The following is a 21,505-nucleotide window of genomic DNA, read 5'->3' on the forward strand; positions in this document are numbered from 1 at the left end:
CCTGCTCAATTGATGATTGTACTTGCTCAATTGCAAATCCCAAAAAAAAAATTTGAAGCAGAATACCTTGTAATTTCTGAATTTTGTTGCAGGAAAGGGGGGTGTACTGAATTTGGTGCTGCTCTGCAGAAATCTGATGCTGTTGGAGGGCTCTTCATGCGTGCTGCAGAATTGGTGGAGACACAAGCTGTTGGTGATGCTCAGATGGCTGGCTGCTATGAAGCTCTCCTGGTTGTGTTCAACACAGTAGACGACCACAAGCTGTGACACGCGTAGCTCTCCTAGTGGGCGACAGGACCTCCACGGGCGCAGAAGACGTTGGGTGACGAGTTGCTCCACGCGTAAGCTTTGTTACGCCTTGCAAGTGATGAGCGAAGTGCATGTGTGCTGCTCGCCAGAGAACGTGTCCTGCCTTTCGCTCTTCACAATCGCTCGTAGGCGTGTTCGATGGACGCCCGACTGTTGTGCGCTTAATAGCCTTACGCTACGCTGCTTTTCCTATTCGCTCGCCTGCCTCGTGGCTTTACGCCTGAGTATAGACGTGTGCTGCTCAGCGCTGAAGTGCGCCTGCTGCTCGAGAGTTTTACGCCTTGCTGCTGTAGGCGCCTGGCTGTGTGCAAGGCGATGTTGGGCAGACCAGCGTGGCTGCTGGGCAGCCCACGCTCACACTGACTGGGTCACACCGACAAGCTACTTCAGCCCTCCAGGTTCCATGGAGCTACACACACACAACCTGCATAGCAGAATTTGAGCCACGCTTTCCTCTTTGATGGCAGGGCGTTTCTGAAGAAACTCAGCTCTACAGAGGATCAAGACAGCAACCTATGCTCTGATACCAGTTGTGTGGGAGAATTAGGGTAGAGTTCATGTGGGAGACATACAGAGAGAGAACAAGGGAGAGAGAGAGAGAGAGTTGTGGGGATAAGTCAACTCACCAAGTGTGAGTGTGTGACTCCCCTATCACACATATATATTGCACTAGTACACATAGTGCACTTAGTACATTAAAAGTACTAAGTGTACTATGTACTATAACTTATGGGCTTGTACACACTATAAGGGTGGGCATTATGCCTTTACCCCAACACAACCGCTTCTACACATCGTTCGCAGAGATGATCAGGCCAGATATATGTGGGTGAGACTGAGGGCTGACACAGGCAGATTCCTGTATATTGCCATATGCTATTTTGCTCCTAGTACATCGACATATGCAGCACCTAGAGGACAGTCTCCTTTCTTTGTGCTAGATGATGACATATGGGAGTTCTCTAGGGATGGAGACATCATCCTGTTAGGGGACTTTAATGCCCGGACGGGCAACCGCCAGACAGCCTTTTATGATACCTCGGAGGAGATGCTGAGAGAGCTGGACACTCTGGATATGGGATTAGACAGATGCTCACAGGATGTGGAGTGCACAGAGTATGGGAGATATTTGGTAGATATGGGGACTGCACATGGGTTGGCCATACTTAATGGCTTGCCGAGGTTTCCGTCAGCAGCTGGATTTACTTGCTTTCCACATAGACATGGTGCTAGCACAGTGGATTATGTTATGGCTATGCCCAGCTTTGTTTCATGCATTGAGGACTTCACAGTTGGATCTCGGCCCATTGGGGTAGTAGTGGATCATGCATTGTTGACATTGACTATCTCTTCAGAGGACACGAGGGGCAGATCACACTCGATATACTTTTACCTCAGAGACTGATGCTGTCTACACAGATGGGATTTATAAACGTCTGTACACAGAGGAGCCAGGGAGACCTTTGGAGGAGTTGACCCATATACTGACAAAGACTTTACATGATGCAGCGAGAGAGGCATATCCACATACTCAACCTGGACAGAGACAGCGTTCTAGATGTATGCCCCAGAACAGCTAGTATGATGAGGAGTGCAGAGAGACCAGAGCCCGACTGCAGCGGGAGGTTGCTTTGGGGTACTCACCGACAGTCACGTATTGCCTTCCGACGTCTTGTGCGAAGGAAGAAGCGGGCCGGCCTTGCTCAGCTAGAGCAGGAATTATACCAACTGTTCTTGAGCCAAGATTCGAGGGAGGCTTGGCGTCTGTTTCATGAGTCCTCCCCTGCTTTGGCCATCACTTCTACAGAGGTCTGGGGTAGTTATGCAGCATCTCTATATACAGTTCCTGGACAGACACCTTTTCTTGACCCGCCAGCACCATGCCCACAGACATGTACTTTCTTTACCGCAGAGATGGTAAGGAAGGCCATTGATAGGATGAAGACTGGAGAGCATATGATCATGATGGATTGGTCGCTGAGCACTTTATTCATGCGAGAGACATGCTGGTAGAGCTTCTAGCAGTGATGTTCAATCGTGCTATGTGCGAAGGCTTACCCGAGACTTGGAGTAGGTCCACCATCGTGCCTATCTTCAAGTCAGGGGACCCTATGGAGCCAGGGCATTATCGCACTATTATGATTGGTCACACACTAGCACGATTGTATGCATCCATTCTTGAGCAGCAGTTGAGTAGATGGGCAGAGAGAGTTGGCATTCGAGCAGAGGGACAGGCAGGGTTCAGGAGAGGTTTCTCTACTCTTGACCACATCTTGACTCTCCGGGCCATTATTGAGGAGGGCACGTCGCATGGGCGACGGATTTATTGTAGCTTTGTGGACTTCCGCAAAGCATTTGATACAGTGCCCAGAGCCAGATTGATGAGGCGATTACAGGAGATGGGGGTACCCACAGAGCTCATATGGGGGATTATGGCTTTATATAGATCAGTTGCAGGACAGGTACGCACCCCAGAAGGGGTCTCTACTTTGGTTCACTCCACTATAGGAGTGAAGCAAGGTTGCCCGTTATCTCCTTCACTGTTTGGTATGTATGTGGATGAGGCTTCTGACTACATTGAGAGATTGGGGGACAGAGGAGCCCAGCTAGCAGGTACATGGATCCCACTATTGTTATATGCTGATGATATTGTGTTGATCTCTGATTCCCCTGAGGGTATGCAGCGTCATCTGGATGCTTTACATGAGTTTGCACATGATAGTGGATTGTCTGTCAACCTTGGCAAAACCAAGGTTATGGTGTTTAACACCACGCCACAGTGGGTTAGGCGATCAGCTTCCACATTTACATATGGGAAAGAGATTGTGGAGTATACAGATGCATATACATATCTTGGGGTAGTATTCAGTGGGCCAGTGTTTTCGATGAGGAGAGCAGCAGAGACTAGATTGACTAGAGCACATGCAGCCCTGGGTGGTTTGGAGAGGATGTGTTCGCAGGTTCAGTTTCAAGAACCTCGAACGAAACTTTGGCTTTTTGACACTCTAGTGACATCAGCTATGCTTTATGGAGTGCAGATATGGGGACCTTCAGTGGGCCATCACAGCGCAGGCGGGTGGAGAGGTATGGAGAGGCCTTTGGTATCTATGATTGCTAGGATTATTAGAGCCAAGGCCGTGGTACCTCATGAGATTATTCGAGCAGAGCTGGCGGCTGCCCCTCTGGTGATTGAGGCTCTTACGAGATCAGTCTCCTACATACATGGCTTGTGGGATCTCCCCCGAGACAGATATGCACGCCTCGCCCTGGAGTCCTCCCGACAGTTAGCTTTACAGGGAGACACGGCTTGTTGGTATGGACAGATGACATCTTGGTTCCAGGCACATGGTTTTAGCATGGACAGATTGCCTCCCTTCCAGTATTCTCTGGAGGCACCCTCTCTCACTCTCACACGGACAGAGATTACCAGACTCATCCGTCAGGATTTAGTTCAGCTGGACATTAGGAGGACATGGATACAGCCGACTGAGGAGCTGGGCACGAAGATGGATTTCTACAGAGAGCATTTTCTTCAGCTCACAGCAGATGGTTTTGTGATCAGACCCAGTTACATGGATGTACACTTGTCTCATGCAGTACGATGTGCTATTGGTCAGATTCGCACATCCTCGCACCAGCTTGAGATTGAGATTGGCCGATATAGAGGTATACCAGCTGAGGCCAGGATATGCCGAGTATGCCATGGGGAGCCAAAGACAGAGCTGCATTATATATGCCATTGTACTGCATACTATGAGATACGTGGTCGTTTCCACTGTTTATTCAGAGAGGGTTTTGGACCACTTTCCAGAGCCATGGGGTACCAGGACCAGAGGTGTTTGGGATTGTTCTTGCTTGAGCTGCAGAGACATAGAGATAGCCTGCTTAGGCGCACAGAGAGCCAGACTCAGAGGCACATTACAGATTTCTTTAGTCCAGCCATCACTGCGCCAGATGGACCACAGCAGCAGCAGGACATGGATACCGCCCACACCAGGGGTACACTGATTGATCGTGCGATTGAGCTTGGGTGGTCCAGACGCCCACGACTACGGAGGGGGGCATCCCAGCATAGACGGAGGTTGCAGCGGCAGATTCGGATTATTCTTGCGAGGCATGCGGGACACCCAGTCAGGGTGCTGACCACAGAGGATATTGAGGAGATCCGCCAGTGTCCGATGCGGCACATATTATGAGATGGAGGCACCTCCATAGTGTACCCCTCCGTCCCACATGATATTGTATCCCCTCACTATATTCCACTCACCTCCATAGCGTACCCCCCCCCCCTCGCTATATTCCAGTTCCAGTTTCATTTTCTAGGTGCCAGTAGTATCTTCTTTATTTTTCGTTTTCTGGGTTTTTTTATCCAGACATTGTATCAGATCCACCATGATGTAACTTTTGGTCTCATAGGTCATTATGGCCTTTTGAAGACGTTAATATAACATTTCATTTCATTTCATTTCTCTCTCTCTCTCTCTTTGCTCCAATGCCATAGCCATGTTTCAATACAAGCCACCATAGCTTGTGCACCACTGACCAGGCAGCTAACCCTAGGCCATAATTCAAGAGCTTCTACTACTAGCTGACTGAGCCTCATGCGGCCCTTAGGCTGGCTATAAGGCAAGCCTATGGGCCAATGGGCCTCATGCTCTCTTGGGCTGGCCAACTGGGCATTAAGGCCAATGGTTGAAGCCTTAGGTTGGACCATCTTTCTAGATGAGCAGCAGCCTAAAGTGCTTGATGAGGCAGAAGTAATTGAGCCCGCGCACATTCTCCTCCACAAGTGGAAGCATGATTCCGATCAAACACTTAGACAGTTCTACACCAAGTTCAAGGACTGAGGCATTTACGAAGCTGTTTGGCCCGACAAAGAGTTTTTCCAGAAGTAACCAGAGATATTGGGGGCCTACTTGGAAACCATGCAATTGCCACCAAGCTAACTAGAAGGGAATACACATGCACCCATGCACTGAGGTGCCATGTGACACACTCGCTCATCATTAGTGCTACATTTGTGCAGCATCAAAATCTTTTGAGGGATTTATTTGTCATACACCATGACCCCATTGTGAGCCCTAGTCGACGGACATGTCAAGAGCTTCTTCAAAATAGGAAATGGACCAAAGCATCGGAAAGAGAGCTTGGGACAACGCTTGCCCACTAGCTTCAACCATTGCTTCATGGTTCGAAGAAACATCCAATCCCCTTTCTTGTAGTTGACATCTCTTCTAGACTGGCTAGCTAGCTTGGAGTAGGCTCCTTGTGTCACTATTCACGTGCATCCCCCACTTGGATGCCACTTGGCCATATATGTATAGCAAGTGCAGGACCTAGAGTGGTAACCGGCCCCTTGTGACCCCAAGTCCGGCACAATCCCAACCACTCTAGGGTCCATGGTCAGGTGTACAAGTCCTGTACATGGTCAGGGTCAGGTGTGCATGTCCCACAAATGAATGTAGTGCATGTTCTGCACTTAGGTGTCACCCTCTGGAATGATGTAGAGGTCTACGGACTTTGCCAAGGACACCAAATTTAGAGGCATACATATGTATGTGGGCATGTAGGCAAAGAGGCAGCTCTATGGGCCACCCCATAAGGCCTTAGGGACCTTGCCTACAAGGTGGGCAGCCCTTAGGGGCTACTCTAGGGGCCATGGAGGCCCCCATTCTCAAGCAACCAGCCCATAGGCGGCTGGGCAGCAGGTCGGCAGCCCCTAACTCCTGTTGGCCAGCATCAAGCCATGTCAGCCAGCCTTATTATAACACATGTGAAATGGTGAATATTCAGGTCATGGGTATTTGGAAACAAGCCAACAGCCTTTGTTGCAAACCGACCAGTATATATTTGTCATATATAAGCAATAGGCAGCATAGGACATAAATCATCTCATTCTCTACGAGTGCTGAAAGTCCAGGGCTGTAGACAAGCCAAGTGAAGGACCAAAGCAAGTGGAGAGGAGTAGATCAAGGGATAGACTTCAGGCTGAAAGGTATCTCAGCCAAGGGAGCTGTCCGTGAAATTTATAGCCAGAATATTGTCACCTATCATTCAATACTGTTAATGCACCATACATGGTGGGGGCCCTTCAGAGGGTAATTGGGACCCAATACTGTGTAATTATCTTCTCTCTCTCTTTGAACTCTTATCTTCTCTACATTGTGCTATTCATAATCAAGAACCAAGGGCTGAAAGTATTTATCAAAGTATAATCCTCATCTGTAAGCTTCCACATGTTACAGTGGTGTCAAAGCTTTGCCTTTTCGTGAAGAAATTCAGCCCCAAAAAATGCTAGATCACGAAGATTCGGCTAGGGAGCAAAACGTCGGAGAGCCGAGAGGATCCGGAGTACAAGAATAAAAAAATCGCTTGTGGTGTTGGTTTATAGACGCTAGTGGCACTCCCCATTCTGGCGTGACTCTTGTCCCTCAAAGGACAGTTGGTTTATAGCCTCCAAAAGCGACCGGAAAGGTCTCCCACACACAGTGTGGATGATTGGTCAGGTAAAACTTGACCACTCCCATTATGACGAAATTTGACGATAAGAAGAAATTGTTACTTCTATAGCAACGACTGCATCAAGAAGCCAAGTTGGAGATATGCAAGCCATGTTCCAGCAATTTATGCGTGTATCATAACGCAATAGGGGGAACAAATGCTTGAGCAAAAGGCTATGATTCAAGCCTGAGAGAAATGGCTACCTCTTCAGGATGCTTGACACAAGTGACGAGCGGTACACACGACTTCCTCGACTCACCTTTACAAGAAGGTGAATTTTAGTAAGTATAATGGTAAACTCGATCCCACATCTTTGTTCTTGTAGATTCATCAGTTTGAAGCTTACTTTGTCGTTGGTGGAAAGTCAAATCTGGAAAAATTGGTGTTAGCTAGTTACTATGTATAAAGGGGAAGCTATATCTTGTTGGACACATTGGGCCTAGGAAAATACCTAATTTGGGATTGTTGCCTAGAATGGACCAGTATATCATGAATCTCAAGAAGCGGTTTCTACTGCCTCACTATCTTGAGCGGCTCAAGGATGAGGCTTTGCATTGGCTTCAGACAATGCTAAGTGCGCAATGGAGTGATCGGTCGCATCGCTAGAGCCAAAATTTTCAGCAATTTGGTGGCATGATTGAGTATCTTCCAAGCAAGGCCAACCCCATAGCCAATGCATTAAGCAAGAAAGGAACACTATTCTACATCCAATCCACACACACGGAGCTCGCTAGTGCAAGACTAGATGAAATGAAGCACAAGTATGTGGATTCTGATGAATCCGATACTCAGTGGAAATAGGCATTGGATGCCACAAGACCATGTCATTTCTTGATATGGAATGGTTGGATCTTCTACAAAAGTAAACTCTATGTCTTGAAGCAATTTAAGGCAACAATTCTCCATGACGACAATGATGCCATCTCACTGGTGCCCATAGACTGAATGGTTGGCACTTCTACAAAAGTCAACTCTATGTCTTGAAGCAATTTAGGGCAACAATTCTTCATGACAACAATGACGCCATCACTGGTGGCCATAGGAGTATGAACTCAACGTTAAACGAAATCGAAAGGCAAATTTATTGGCCCAGAATGAGGAGGGACATGTTCACATCTGCGCAACATTGTCTTATTTATCAAAAGGTGAAAGCATTGCATGGAAAGAAAGCGGATTTGTTATCACCATTGCCCATTCCCGAAGGCCCTTTCCAAGATATCTCTATGGATTTTGTCATAAATCTGCCTCCTAGTCCAGGTAAGCGAAACACAGTGTTTGACGATTGTTGATTGTTTGTGACAAATCTGCCTCCCAATCCGCGTAAGCATAACACAATGTTTGAAGATTGTTGATCGTTTTAGCTTGCAAGGCCAGCAGTAGAGAGACACAAAGAGCAGTCGGCCAGTGTCAGAGCACACCATACTGCAGTCGGCCAGCATACACACGTAGCCGAAATGCACACAGGACAGCCTCCCACAGCAGAAAAATAGGAAAAAAATAGGGAAAAATATGGAGAGTGGGGAAAAATGAGAAAACACCTAATCCGAGCGGGCACACCCACAACAGAGGCCCTGGTGTAAATGTATAGACAGGAGATGACTTCTAACAAGAGCATGTTAGGGGTATAAATACCCAAGCCTGAAATCAGTAGATCCATCTCATTATTCACAAGCGGTGGTGCGTTCAACGGACCACGACAGCCAAGGGAAAGTGCTCCAGCCAAGGTGAAAAGTGCAGGTCAAGATTCTGTCTTTATTTTCAGATTTACATCATTCTAATAATGCAAATACACCATTCATGGTGGGGGTGCTACACAGGGTATTTGGGACCCAATATTGTGTCTTCTCTCTCTCTCTCTCTCTCTCTCTCTCTCTCTCTCTCTCTCTCTCTATTGTTGCGTCGTGGATTTCCGCAAAGCATTCGACAAGGGCCACGGGACAAGCTCCTACAAAGATTGCACACTCTTGGGGTGCCTTCAAATATGATCTTGGGGATCATTGCTTTATATGAGAGGGTGACGGGACGAGCCAGATGCCCAGGAGGTCTGTCAGAGGAGATACATAGCACTATGGGGGTGAAGCAGGGCTGCCCACTCTCCCCAACACTCTTTGGCCTGTACATAGATGAGGTCACGGACTTCATAGACAAAGGAGGAGGGAGTGGTGCATCACTCTGAGGGGTTTTGGTCACTCTATTACTCTATGCGGATGACATCATTCTGATATCTGACTCGTAGGAGGGACTGCAGCGCCACATGGACGCCTTAGATGATTTTTGTACACAGAGAGGCCTTTCGGTGAACCTTGGGAAAACCAAGGTTATAATCTCTCACACTTCCACACGGGTTATGAAAGATACAATGATCACATATAGAGGCACCCAGGTGGAGGTGACAGAATCATATGTATACTTGGGTATTACCTTCACTAGTAATGGGAGCCGTTTCTCCATGAGACAGGCATCACACGACAGGCTCACCCGAGGTTGTGCTGCCCTTGCATTGATGGAGCGACAGTGTCATTAGGCCCACTTCAAGGAGCCTCGCACCAAAGGATGGCTATTTGACACCTTAGTCACCCCAGCTATGATGTATGCAGCACTGACATGGGCCCCTAACCTCTCCACATATGATTGGCATCTGATGGAGAGACCGCAGATCCTTATGATCTCTAGGATGATTCACAACAAACCATCAGTACCACATGAGATTGTCAGAGCAGCAGAGCTTGCAATGCCCCCCATGATGGTAGAGGCTCTACTTCAGACCATAGCCTACATCAGACGCATCAAAGGCATGGGTCCACAGAGACTACCCCACTTGGCCATGGAGTCCTCACAGAGTATTGCCACAGAGGGCCATGATCCATCACCCATCATGGTATGCTGCAGTAGATGAGTGGTTCTCAGCACATGGGCTCGACATGGATAGATTATCACCCTTCTAGTATGATTATGACTCCCCATACTTTACACTCTCCTAAGAGGAGAGGTATAGAGTTCTAAGACAAGATTTGATCCAGATGCACACCAGGGAGACTTGGTCAGGTCCCCTTCCCACCAAGATGCAGTACTACAGAGATCATTTCCTTAGATTCACAGAGGATGGATTTGTCAGACGCCCAGGCTATATGGATGTACATGTCTCACACTATGAGGGTGACTATTGGTCACATTACAGTTTCCTCTCACACTTTGGAGATTGAGGCAGGGAGAGCAGCACGGACTCCTAGAGAGGACAAAGTATGCAGATTATGCCATAGAGAGGTAGAGACAGAGGAGCATTACATATGCAGATGCCCTGTATATTATGAGATCAGAGGGAGATACCACTGCTTATTGAGAGAGGGTTTTGACCCACTTAGCCGGGTGATGCAGTATCATGATCAGAGATGCTTACATAAAGAGAGGCTTCTACAAGTGTAGAGCCAGAGATCCCAGCCACAGATCACCAGCTTCTTCAAGCCTATCAACGAGCCACATCCCCCTCCCCCTCCCCCTCTATCATCTACCTCCCGACGAGGGCTCACACTACAGAGAGCCTCAAAGATTAGAGCTGCCACGAGACCACAACTACCCGGACGCAGACCACCACTACTCCATTAGGCCCAGTCTGCCAAGATCCAGGCATGATACCGTAGACCTACGGAGGAGAGAGTCCAAAGGCTACACCAGGGCACAACAGATGTGAGAGTCCTCCTCGCCCCATGACCCATGTATGATGTACTACACCCCATCATCTCCACTAGGTGGAATTAGTAGTATACCACCTATCATGATTGTATATCTATAGCATGCTAGACAGTGAATGCATAGTGAGCTGCATATGACTAGGATTAGCTTTTCATTTCAGATTTTCATTCCATGATACTCTGGACATGGACTTGTTGTATGCAGATTTGTCTCATAGACCAATCTGGCCTTCCGTAGACATTAATATATACTCTCTCTCTCTCTCTCTCTCTCTCTCTCTCTCTCTCTCTCTCTTCAACACATCTTATGCAATCGCCTCACAATTTTCTTTCATATATAGAGATGCCCCAGTGGAGATTGTGCAGAAGTATGTGTATCTAGGAGTCACTTTTATAGGCCCTTTGTTCTGCATGACCACAGCTGCCACTGGGCAACTTGCCAGGGGGCACGCCTCCCTAGCCCATATGGAGAGAGTGTTTCCACGCACATTTCCAAGAACCCCGCACTAAGTGCTGGCTCTTTGATACTCTGGTACAACCAGCGGCTATGTATGGTGCAGCCCTTTGGGGGCCAGGCCTAGGGAAGGATCACTAGAGGAGCATAGAGATACTACAGGTGATGATGTTGTCACACATGATCAAGAGTAAGCCATCTGTACCACATGACATTCTACATGCAGAGTTTGGGGTGGCCCCACTGGTTACAGATGCCCTTTTTCATACTGTCACTTATATTCAGCATGTATACACGCTTGACAGAGATGGCCTCCCACGACTAGCACTAGAGTCCTCTATGCAATTATACGGCGAGAGGGAGCGGGGGAGGGAGCGATTGAGACGAGCTGGACTGCCCTCCTCCTCAGCGACACAGCCGCCACCATTACCGATACATGCATGGTACTCTGAGGTAGTCGAGTGGTTTTGTTGGGTGGGAGGGCAGCTAGCCTGCACACACACACACACATAGCCTCAAGCACAGAGAAACGTGAGAGTGCTGGAAAAGATGTACTCAATAATGATATAAAATGAAAGTACAAGTGAGTACTAAAAAGCCTAGGGCTAAGTGCCCAACACACATAAGTGTGTTCACACGGGGAGAAAACCTATGTCCAATCATCACAGGGAAAAAGTGCCCGTGAGAAAGCATGGTTCACACCCGAACTAGCCGGGAGTGGACATGACCAACAAAAAGGAGAACCCCCAATGTCATAGTGCTAATGCTAGAGCACAATAGTACATAAACTCATCACTTGAAATGCATGGCAAAGATCATGTGGACATCAACTGCATCAAATCAAGAGGCATCGCATAATACCCCCCTGAAGGCAAGCATCCAAATGCCAAGCTGAACTGCATGTAATCCACATCATGCTCTGTAACTGCACCAGTGATAAGCATAAGAAGAGTTAGCAGATATACACATGTGTAAAGGCAACAGGATCCAGAAGTCATGCCTGTGAGACATGCAATGTAAGCTACAAGAGAGAAACTCATCAATGGAGGATCCGATGAGGAAATATCAGCAATGGTAGGGTTGATAAAAGTAAAAATTCAGAATGGGAAAAGCTGAAAATGGGGAGAAAAAGTGGGGGCTCGAGGCGGGCATCAGCCAATGCTATGAGAGGATAGGTAAACTCTCAGCGATGCCATGATCAGTGGCATGTATGGCAAGTGTAAAGATGCATAATCCCACAATGAATAATATACATGTGACATGTCAAAACCATGAGAGCCAGCCAACACTGGCCAAGTGTGTAGAAGGCACTCCCAGTAAACGTCACATGTGAGAAAGTGACAATGTCAACACTGTAGAAACAATCCCGCTGCAAGGGAAAACAGCATAAAAGGCATCTCCAGTAGACATCACATAAGAGAAAGTGTCTAGCATAGACAAGCATAAGTGACCATGAGGCATCACCAACTACATGTGGGCAAGTAAAATCCCCCCCTGAAATGCATCTGCATACCAAGGAGTACAGACTATAGAGCATAGTCATCAAAAGCAACGGCATCAAAAGACATCTCTGCAGGTGATGAAGATGTAAGGGTCAAGGCTGACACATGTGTAGCCAAATTGGCTTGATCGCCCCTGTAGAAGAAGATGCCAGCTTCTTCTTCTTTTCACTCTCAATACGCTTCCTGTATTCCTCTATGGTGTGCCCTGTTTTCCTACAATAATTACAGCGCTTTTTCTTTTCAGGCTTGTCCTCTGTCTTGGGAGGATCCGATGGGCTAGGTTTAGGCCCACATCTATTCCTACGAAAGGGAGCATCCATTGCTGACTCAGCAAACATCATGTTGTTCCTATTGGAACGAGATTGCTCTTCACTGAGCAAGAGAGTCACAAGGTTGTAAAAGTGACCGCATTAGGTGCATTGCCAGCCAACAACCGCAAAGTGGTGCCAAATGTCTGATAAGAATCAGGCAAATTACGCAAAACTGTCTGAACAAGATAGCCATCTGTCAAGACCTCATCAATGTTAATGAGCTGCTCTCGTAGGTCTTTCACATGCGCAAGGTACTGATTGATAGAGTCACCTTCAAGCATGCGGTCAGTCTCAAGCTTGCCCCGAGCGAAGGTAAGCTACACGAGCCTCATTGCGACCTGAATACAACGCCGCCAAGGTATCCCAAGCACCCTTTGCAGTGGTGCAGGAACGAATGTGCGGAATGATATGCTTGCGGCACAAGAGAGCAATCAATGCATGGGCCTGAGCATCCCTAGCATCCCAAGTACGCTGCTGCTGAGTAGGAGGAGGACGAGGAGGTGGACCTTCAGGAGGGTGAGCGATAATCACTACACCTTCCGCTGGAGGCAGGTGCAAGAGGACGCTCCTCAGTGCCATCCACATATAGCCATACATTCTTGGCAACCAATACATGACGCATCATATAATCCCACATAGGGTAGTTATCCCCATTGAGCTTGTCCTCTTGAGATAGCATTTCAAAGAGGTCATTATTACTATTGGCCATGATAATACAACAAATTTGTCACAAGTCACCACGAGTAGGCAATGCCCAGCAAAACCGTAAGAATGCGCGAGAGAAATAGCAAGATAATCAATGGACTGAAAGGGAACTCCTTCACCACAAGAAATACATATGCATGTCCCAAATCTGCAAGTGTACTGCACGATGATGCAAATCTGTCAAAGTGTCCACAATGGCATACATATACCGCAGCAACCCACAAATGTATACATGTGCCGTGAAAAACACAATCAGCCGACACCTGTAAGAGTTGCAAGTGCGCAAATCAAAGGTAAATGGGTTGAATGCTGCAAAAATGGACTCAATGTAGAAAAGCCCCAATTTTTAGACAACCAATTAGACCAAATCTAACCTAGATCTACACCTATAAAGTTGCTAAAGCAATTGTCACCTGTACCAAATGCTATAATGCCCCAAAAATTGGGGGAAATGCCCCAATGCCAAGCAAATATACCTGTAATACCCAAAAAAATTGGGGGGAAATGCCCCAATGCCAAGTAAATGTGCCTGTAATACCCAAAATTGCCTGCAAATAGTACCAACTTCTGCAAATAGTACCAACTTCTGCAAAATAGTGCCAATTTTTGCAAAATCCGCAAATTTCTAGTGCAATTATGCACCAAATCTGCTGAAATCAATGCAAATGTGTGCCAATGTTGCAATTGCAGGCTCAATGGTGAAAAGCCCCAAATTTCAACAGGCATGTGTAATTTTAGGTCAGAAATTTGCAAATCCCACTAACCTTGTAGATCTGAAGGTGAAGGTGAAGTCGGCGTAGATCTGATACGCGTCGTACGGCGCAGGTACAGGGCGGCGAAGTGCAAGCAGCTACAGATCTGGGCTGGATCAGCACCGTGAAGGCGGCGCCAGGCAGACGACGGCGGGCAGGGAACGAATGCGACGGTCTGCAGGGAACGGATGCGACGGCCAGTAGGCGACGGCAGCACAAGCAGCTGCGCTACAGTCGACGACGACGCACGATGCAGGGGCAATGGCAGATCCGGCGGCGGCGGCGCACGGCAGCAGCATGACTAAGGGTGACGGCAGCGGTGGTGCACGGCGGCGGGGACAGGGCAACGACAAGGACAGGGCAGAGGCTGAGGGCGGTTCTATTGCAAGCATGGCGAAACCCTGAAGTGCACTGCAAACAGTCAAAATCCTAACCCTAAACAGGGCAAAGTAGGTGGGAACCCTAACCCTAATGCAGGATGTGTGCAATAGGCTGAAGCTCAAGCTCTGAAGGGCAGCAGGGGGCAAACCCTAGCCAGGCTCTGATACCAATGTTGGGTAGGAGGGCAGCTAGCTTGCACACACACACACACACACACACACACACACACAACCTCAAGCACGAGAAACGTGAGTGCTGGAAAAGATGTACTCAATAATGATATAAAATGAAAGTACAAGTGAGTACTAAAAAGCCTAGGGCTAAGTGCCCAACACACATAAGTGTGTTCACCTAGGGAAAAAACCTGTGTCCAGTCACAAGTCATAGGAAAAAAGTGCCTGTGAGTAAGTTGGGTTCACACCTGAACTACCCGAGAGTGGACATGACCAACAGGTTTCATGCACATAGCATACAGATGGACCGTCTCCCCCCGTTTCGGTAGAGCCTGGATCCTCCATACCTTGATCTCTCACGACAGGAGATCAACTGGATCATCCAATTAGATCTACTCGGGCTACACATACACCAGACATGGGTGTCTCCGTCAGAAATTGGTAAGTGTGAGTTCTACAGAGATCCCTTCTTGAGACTCTCCCAGGATGGATTCTTTGAGATCCCGAGATACATACAGATACACATGTCACATGCTATGCGTATCACGATCGGCCAGCTCAGGGTATCCTCCCACCGCCTCAGAGAGTAGACTTGTAGAGCTAAGAATATCCCACATGAGGAGAGGACATGCACAGTATGCATCCCAAGAGCAGTAGAGGATGAGGCCCATTATATGTTCAATTGCTCGGCTTACTATGAGATACGGGGGAGATTCCATTGCCTCTTCCGAGAGGGATTCGGACCACTCACACGGGTGATACAGTTTGAGGATCAGACGTGCTTGGACATGTACTTGATGGAGCTCAGACGACACAGGGATGTAGTGTTGAGGTAGCATGCTGAGAAATAGTCCCGGCTCCGACAAGACACCTCACAGAGAACCATCACAGATTTCTTTGTGGTACATACGTCCACATCGGAATCTACTGCCCACAACAGTTCCTCTACTACGACATCAGAGCCCACCACCCGTACCCATGCTCCAGCTCCACGCCCAGAGGAGTTCTTAGCGAGAGAGCTCGATCCATTCTGCGAACCAGACGTCCCTGACCCAGAGCATCAGGACCCTCCCGCACACAGAGACAGATTCGTGAGGTTCTCTGCCGACATGCCACGCTTCCATCACAAAGGCCTGACATTCACTCTACCATCAAATTGGTTCTAGCCGAGGCCGGTATCGTCATTCGCTGATCACAGAATATCTCACTCTACACAAGATCATCTGTTGTCCCTAGAAGGACAGTTGGTTTTCAGCCTCCGGAAGTCTCCCACACGCATAGTGGATGGTCAGATTGCGCTCCGGAAAAGGAAGTGCATTTTCCTCTGCTATGGCGAAGAGAGAGAACGACGAACTTCGGAACAAAGTGCACCAAGCAGTCCTTCGAGGGCGGCAGACATGAGTGTGCAAGATATGTTCCAGCAGATGATGCGAGCACTCGCAAAACAGAGCACCAAATTGGAAGAGAAAAAGGCTTAGATCTTGGCCCTGGAAGAGCACACCCGTTTTCTAGCCCCTTTTTCTCCACCTCCTCCCTCTCCTTCCGTTTCCCAGATCCCGACAACAAATCCTCTACCAAATGACCCTTTTGAAGGGTTGCGCCAGCAACCATCTCGGATCGTGACTTGCAAGTTCGGTTTTACAAGATTGGTACACCCATTCTTGATGGAGATAACAAGATCATTGCAAAGAGCATTCCAAGGAACAACTTGTATGAGCTTTCGAGGTTTGCAGTCCAGGTAGCAGCAAACTTCGGCAATGTGCAGCTGTGTTACCGCAGTGCATGTTTTGCCTTGGTAGAAACCCTAACCCTAATTTTCAAGATTGTCAGAATGAAGATCTGTTCATGACATCGTGAAGAGCTCTTTGTGAGGAGCAACTTTGTCTCTTAGAGCATCTTCAAATTCAAAGTGGTTTGAGAGATTTTTAGTAGGATGATTTTTTGCTTAAAAAGTCAATAAAGTTGCTTTTTAAAAGCAAGTTACTTTTTAAAAGAAAAACTTGCTTTAAAGCAAGGAGGCTGCCAAAACCTATATACGCAAGGCTTGGGGAGGGCTTTGGGCATAACACATCACATGGATTCATTGAGTGAAGACCAGAGAAGCTCACTCTTGGATCTCGGGTGTGTATGCGTGTGCGGGAGCGGGAGCGGGAGCACTCTGGCTATCTGCTGTGGAGGTTCGGGCTGAAGTTGTAACAGCATATCAACTTCTAAAATAGAAAGAAATACCGCAAGGGGTGCCAGTGGTTTTGGGGCCAATTACAGTGTCTTGTGTAGGAGCACTCTAGCTCCCTCTCTCTGTCTCTCTCCAAGTTTCAGTTGTTTAAAGTGCTTGTGTGTGGTGAAGTTATTGTTTACCGCCCATCAGTGGTATTGAAGGCCGGTTTCAAGCTGCTGAAACTTACAAGTCACAATGAACTAATAAACTCCGTACCCTAGCCTATAACAAACAAATGTGGTAGAAAGCACAGTTATAAAATATAAGCAAATCATAAGCATGAACAGCAGCAGCAAAACTCCAACAGCAGCAACAAAGTGGAAAGACTTCTCCATAAGTGCTCCAGCAGCATCATCATGTAAAACACACCAGCAGCAACACAGGGGAGAAACACCAGTAGCAGGAACCTCAAATGTTTGTACAACTAAAGTAATTCCGAGAAGGTGAACAACAACTTATCTCAGCCCAAATACTTCTGTTCAGGGCAACGCTGGCTGCAGGTCCTTTCTCATGCCCCTTAAATCACCTCAACACAAGTCACATGATGGTCAAACCTATAGGAATCGGTCAACGCTAATTAACTCAGGCAAGGCTTGTCATATACCGGCCCAAACAGTCAAGAATGGTCAAATCTTGTCAAGAGCAGAGGGAACTGTAGGCACCATCTTGAGATGCCCCTCTATCTTTATGTGATCCTCTTAAAAATGGTGTGGCATGTCTTTATAAAGTTTTTGCACTGAAGAACACTGTTGCTTTTCTTTTTCACTTCTTTTGCTTTCACCCTCCACTTTCATTGACATGACTTACTGGTCCAATTCATGCAATCTGTCTTTCTATTCTATGTGCAACTGATACAGATCACATGTTAAGTGTGGAATCAACCCACCATGACATTGCAAAGCAAAAGCATAGCTTGTGGCAAATTGAGAGCTTACTTTAGAGACACGATCACTAAAAAGCTTGCTATCATTCTTCAAAAAGAGGACCATTAATGCTGTATTCTTGAGCTAACTCCCATCACGGTTTCAGCCTGCCCTCACAACTTTTAGGGCAGCTCGTGCCTTCGTAAGCTGCAGCCCATAAGCAATCATGAAGCTAACTCACCTCTTTGCCATGCATAATCCTATACCATATGTTAGACCTTATTAAAAATCACATTAAAACACACTTTAGAAACTTAACTAAGAAGGGTTCTCTAAATTAACCATCCATCATAGCACTATAGCTCACCCACTGAGCCATCAAGAATACATTCAGCATCTTTAGGAAAAAAAATTAAAACCATATAGACCTGACAAGGAAGAAGAATGTCATTCCACAATGCTTGCCACACAGTGGGGGGGGGGGGTGCGCGCAAGTGTGTGTGTGTGTGTGTGTGTGTGTGTGTGCGCGCGCGCGCGCGCGTGTGTGTGTGTGAGGAGAGAGAGAGAGAGAGAGAGAGAGAGATTACGGTGCCATCCAGCGATAAGTTCCAGTTTCCGGAGTCATGTCTTCAGAGTGCACCTCAATCCTTGCAACTCCAAAATCTGCAATCTTTATCAACTTGTCTGCCATCAGCAAGTTGTCAGACTTGAGATCTCGATGTATAACCCCAAAAGTGTGTAAATATTCCATCCCTCTGGCTATGTCCAGTGAGTGCCTCACAGCAAGGCGAAGTGGGGGTGCCCGCTTCTTTGCAAGCAACATTCTTAGGGAGCCTCCTTTTACATACTCGGTTATGATACACCAGACCCCGGGCTTCTGGCATGCCCCAACAAAACGCACCACATTCTCATGCCTCAATGTCGCCAGCATGACCACCTCTTGTACAAATTGCTGCTCCATCGACTGAGCTCTCTCAAGATCATGATGCGGCCGCTCCAATATCTTGACTGCTACATCTTGACCATTGTATGAGCCTTTGTAAATCCTTCCGAAACCTCCTTGGGCGAATGCCCGCCCCATGCTTAGCCTACCTGTGTCAATGGTCCACTTGATATAGCCTTCAAGACCCTCTGTGGGAGACTGATCATCTAGAAGAGCGCTCACAAGGGCATCATCGCCCACCGACTGGGTCACTCGGTTTCTGCGCACAACACTGTGGCCTGCAAAAGTTCTAGTTTTCGTGCGCAGATCGGGGTGCATAAGGATAGTTGTTCTGGAGTTGTTTGATCCTACACTACTATACATAGAGCTCCCGTTCTGCATGGATGCCCCATCATACATAGATCCCCTGTTGTACATAGAGCTCCCATTATACAAAGAACCCCCATTACTAGTCCGTTGGCTATCAACTGACATGTCTGACACTTCACCAAGCCTTCGGTATTCGCGCTCAGTAATGATTGGAAAAGCTCCATTATGGCTTGCCATACTCACATGCTGGTGCTATAAAACCCTAGAATAGTGCTGCTCTAGCAAGCCGTTTCCTCTGCTGTAGGAAACCCTGGAAGGAATTCTAGGGAGCCCTAATGAGCAACAAATCTACCGATCAAAGATTCTGCATCTCTGCTAAGAAACTCTAATTAGTACTCTTCTAGAATCTGATTTATGTACCTGTAAACGATTCCCTTTGCAGTGACATTTTGCGGTAATACTGTCTGCTTTCTGCGAACCCTACTCAAACCTCTGCTCTCTACAAACCCCAACCAAGTCCCAGCTCTCTCAAAGCATAATCAAGTTCCTGCTCTCTGAAAACCCTAATCAAGCCACTGCTCTATGCAAACCCTAATTACGTCTCTCGTGATCTGGGTTTCCTCTGCTATTAACTCACCATTGTTCCTTAGATTCTGCAAACCTGCAAAAGTTTTCAATGGTTTTACTCCACCTTTGCTGTCTCTCTCTAGTGTAAGGCATCTAGAAGTTTTTAGGAACCATATTTTCCAATTGACTAGTCGCAATAGACTCCAAGTCAAAAAACATTCAGCTTTGCTCTCTTCTAGTAGTCGCCAAAAATTTTTATTAAAAAAAAACGTTCGCTTTTTTTTTCAACTGGCCCAAGATCCTGGAGTAGTCACAGTTTTCCTACCCCCATAGATGCTTGATTATCCACCCATAGCCGAGGAAGCACTAAGGGGGGGGTTTTGAACCTAGGAACCTCATTGGCAACAAAGAAAAAAAAAACATTGAGCTTTTTTCAAAGATGCACTGGGAAATGAAATGTTATTAGATTTTGGGTGTTTCCTCTAATGTAGTTTTTCTTTGTAGGTCCAAATCGCGTAACTTGTTGATTCATTATGTATTCTACCACCCTAAGTATGTACGTTTTCAACATGTAGCTTTTTTTAGCAAGACTGTACGTTTTCAGCATGTAGCTTTTTTTAGCAAGACTATCCCAATTTCTCAAAAATCCATCTCATGGTCTTCTTTGAGCATAATTATTATGCAAAGGTGGATATTTTGTAAAGCCTTGATTAGAGTTTTAGGTGTTGGTATCATTGTGTCCTTTTGTATCACATGATTGCAGTCGAGAGCCCAAATCATTATATTGAAGGTCTCTAAGATGGCACTCCATCACTCTGAAAGGTGGGTTTGTTGGATATTTTCGGAGTTTAGTAATGTGTCTAGTAGTGTGAACACCCTCTTATTAAGAGATAAAAGATAAGGACCCTAGTCCTAGAAAAGCATTATCAATGGTGGAAATATTATCATAATTCATTCATCATTGTGCTATGCAATCTCTCTCTCTCTCTCTCTCTCTCTCTCTCTCTCTCTCTCTCTCTCTCTCTCTCTCTCTCAGAGAGGGTGCGGAGCGACTGGCTCGCTTCAGAGCACACCCAGGCATGTTCTTCAGGGAGCTGTGGACACCCCCTTCATTGATGTATACCATTTTATACCCCCAATATGGTACAGGATGGAGCTAGCTAGGTTGCATATCATGATTGTATACTCCATGCATATAGCTTTGCATTTCTCCCAGTAGTAGAGCTCCATCCCCTGCACACCCAGATTCAGCTTTTTTTTGTTCAGTACTTTTTCATTTTGTTGGGATGACAGAGGATACCCCATACAGGTACTCCGATTTGTCTCATAGGCCGAGTTCGGTCTTTTGGAAGACGTTAATAAAATCTTTCTCTCTCTCTCTCTCTCTCTCTCTCTCTCTCTCTCTCTCTCTCACACACACACACACACACACTTTGTAATCTCAATAGTGCTAGTGTACCTAAAGTGTAGTTATCTGTACTGTACCTAAACTTGACGTTATTTTATAACTTGTTTAGAGCTACAAGTTTATGACACACAAAAAAAAAAATGGTTGTACATTGCATTTATTAATAGCTTAAGAGTAACATTAATCAAATACTAAACTTTAACTTATCTATGAAGAGCTATGCACTATATTATAATAACCATGGAAATGGTGATGGTGATCAATCGCCTTTATTAGAAGACCACCTTGCTCATCTTCACAAGTGAAATTAGACCTAATTCAAGCCCAATTAGGCTTAATTCTTGTGATGGCGATGATAGTGGTAATGATCACATAATGGTGATGTTGATCATAGTCGAATCATGGATTTGGTGATAGTTA

At 46.7% G+C, this 21,505-nt stretch overlaps 1 protein-coding gene across 3 annotated transcripts in view; it reads right to left on the reverse strand.

Annotated features, from left to right (window-relative positions):
* Positions 1 to 19,878, reverse strand: part of LOC147619981 (serine/threonine-protein kinase STY13-like) — a 43,021-nt gene extending 23,143 nt beyond the window's left edge. Inside the window, exons 1-2 of one of the 3 annotated variants that reach the window (XM_086772092.1) lie at positions 19,531 to 19,876; positions 18,446 to 19,420 (exon numbers count right to left, since the gene is read on the reverse strand). In XM_086772092.1, coding sequence (XP_086628218.1) covers positions 18,446 to 19,347 — 902 coding nt within the window. In that variant the 5' untranslated portion in view covers positions 19,348 to 19,420; positions 19,531 to 19,876. Of the gene's footprint in view, positions 1 to 18,445 lie in introns of all 3 variants that reach the window. The other 2 variants (XM_086772093.1, XM_086772091.1) reach the window with 2 other exon arrangements.
* Between the last annotated feature and the right edge of the window lie 1,627 nt (positions 19,879 to 21,505).

This window comes from Cibotium barometz, chromosome 32 (genome assembly GCF_041138505.1).
Source record: "Cibotium barometz isolate CiBa-2024 chromosome 32, ASM4113850v1, whole genome shotgun sequence".
Lineage (NCBI taxonomy): Eukaryota > Viridiplantae > Streptophyta > Polypodiopsida > Cyatheales > Cibotiaceae > Cibotium > Cibotium barometz.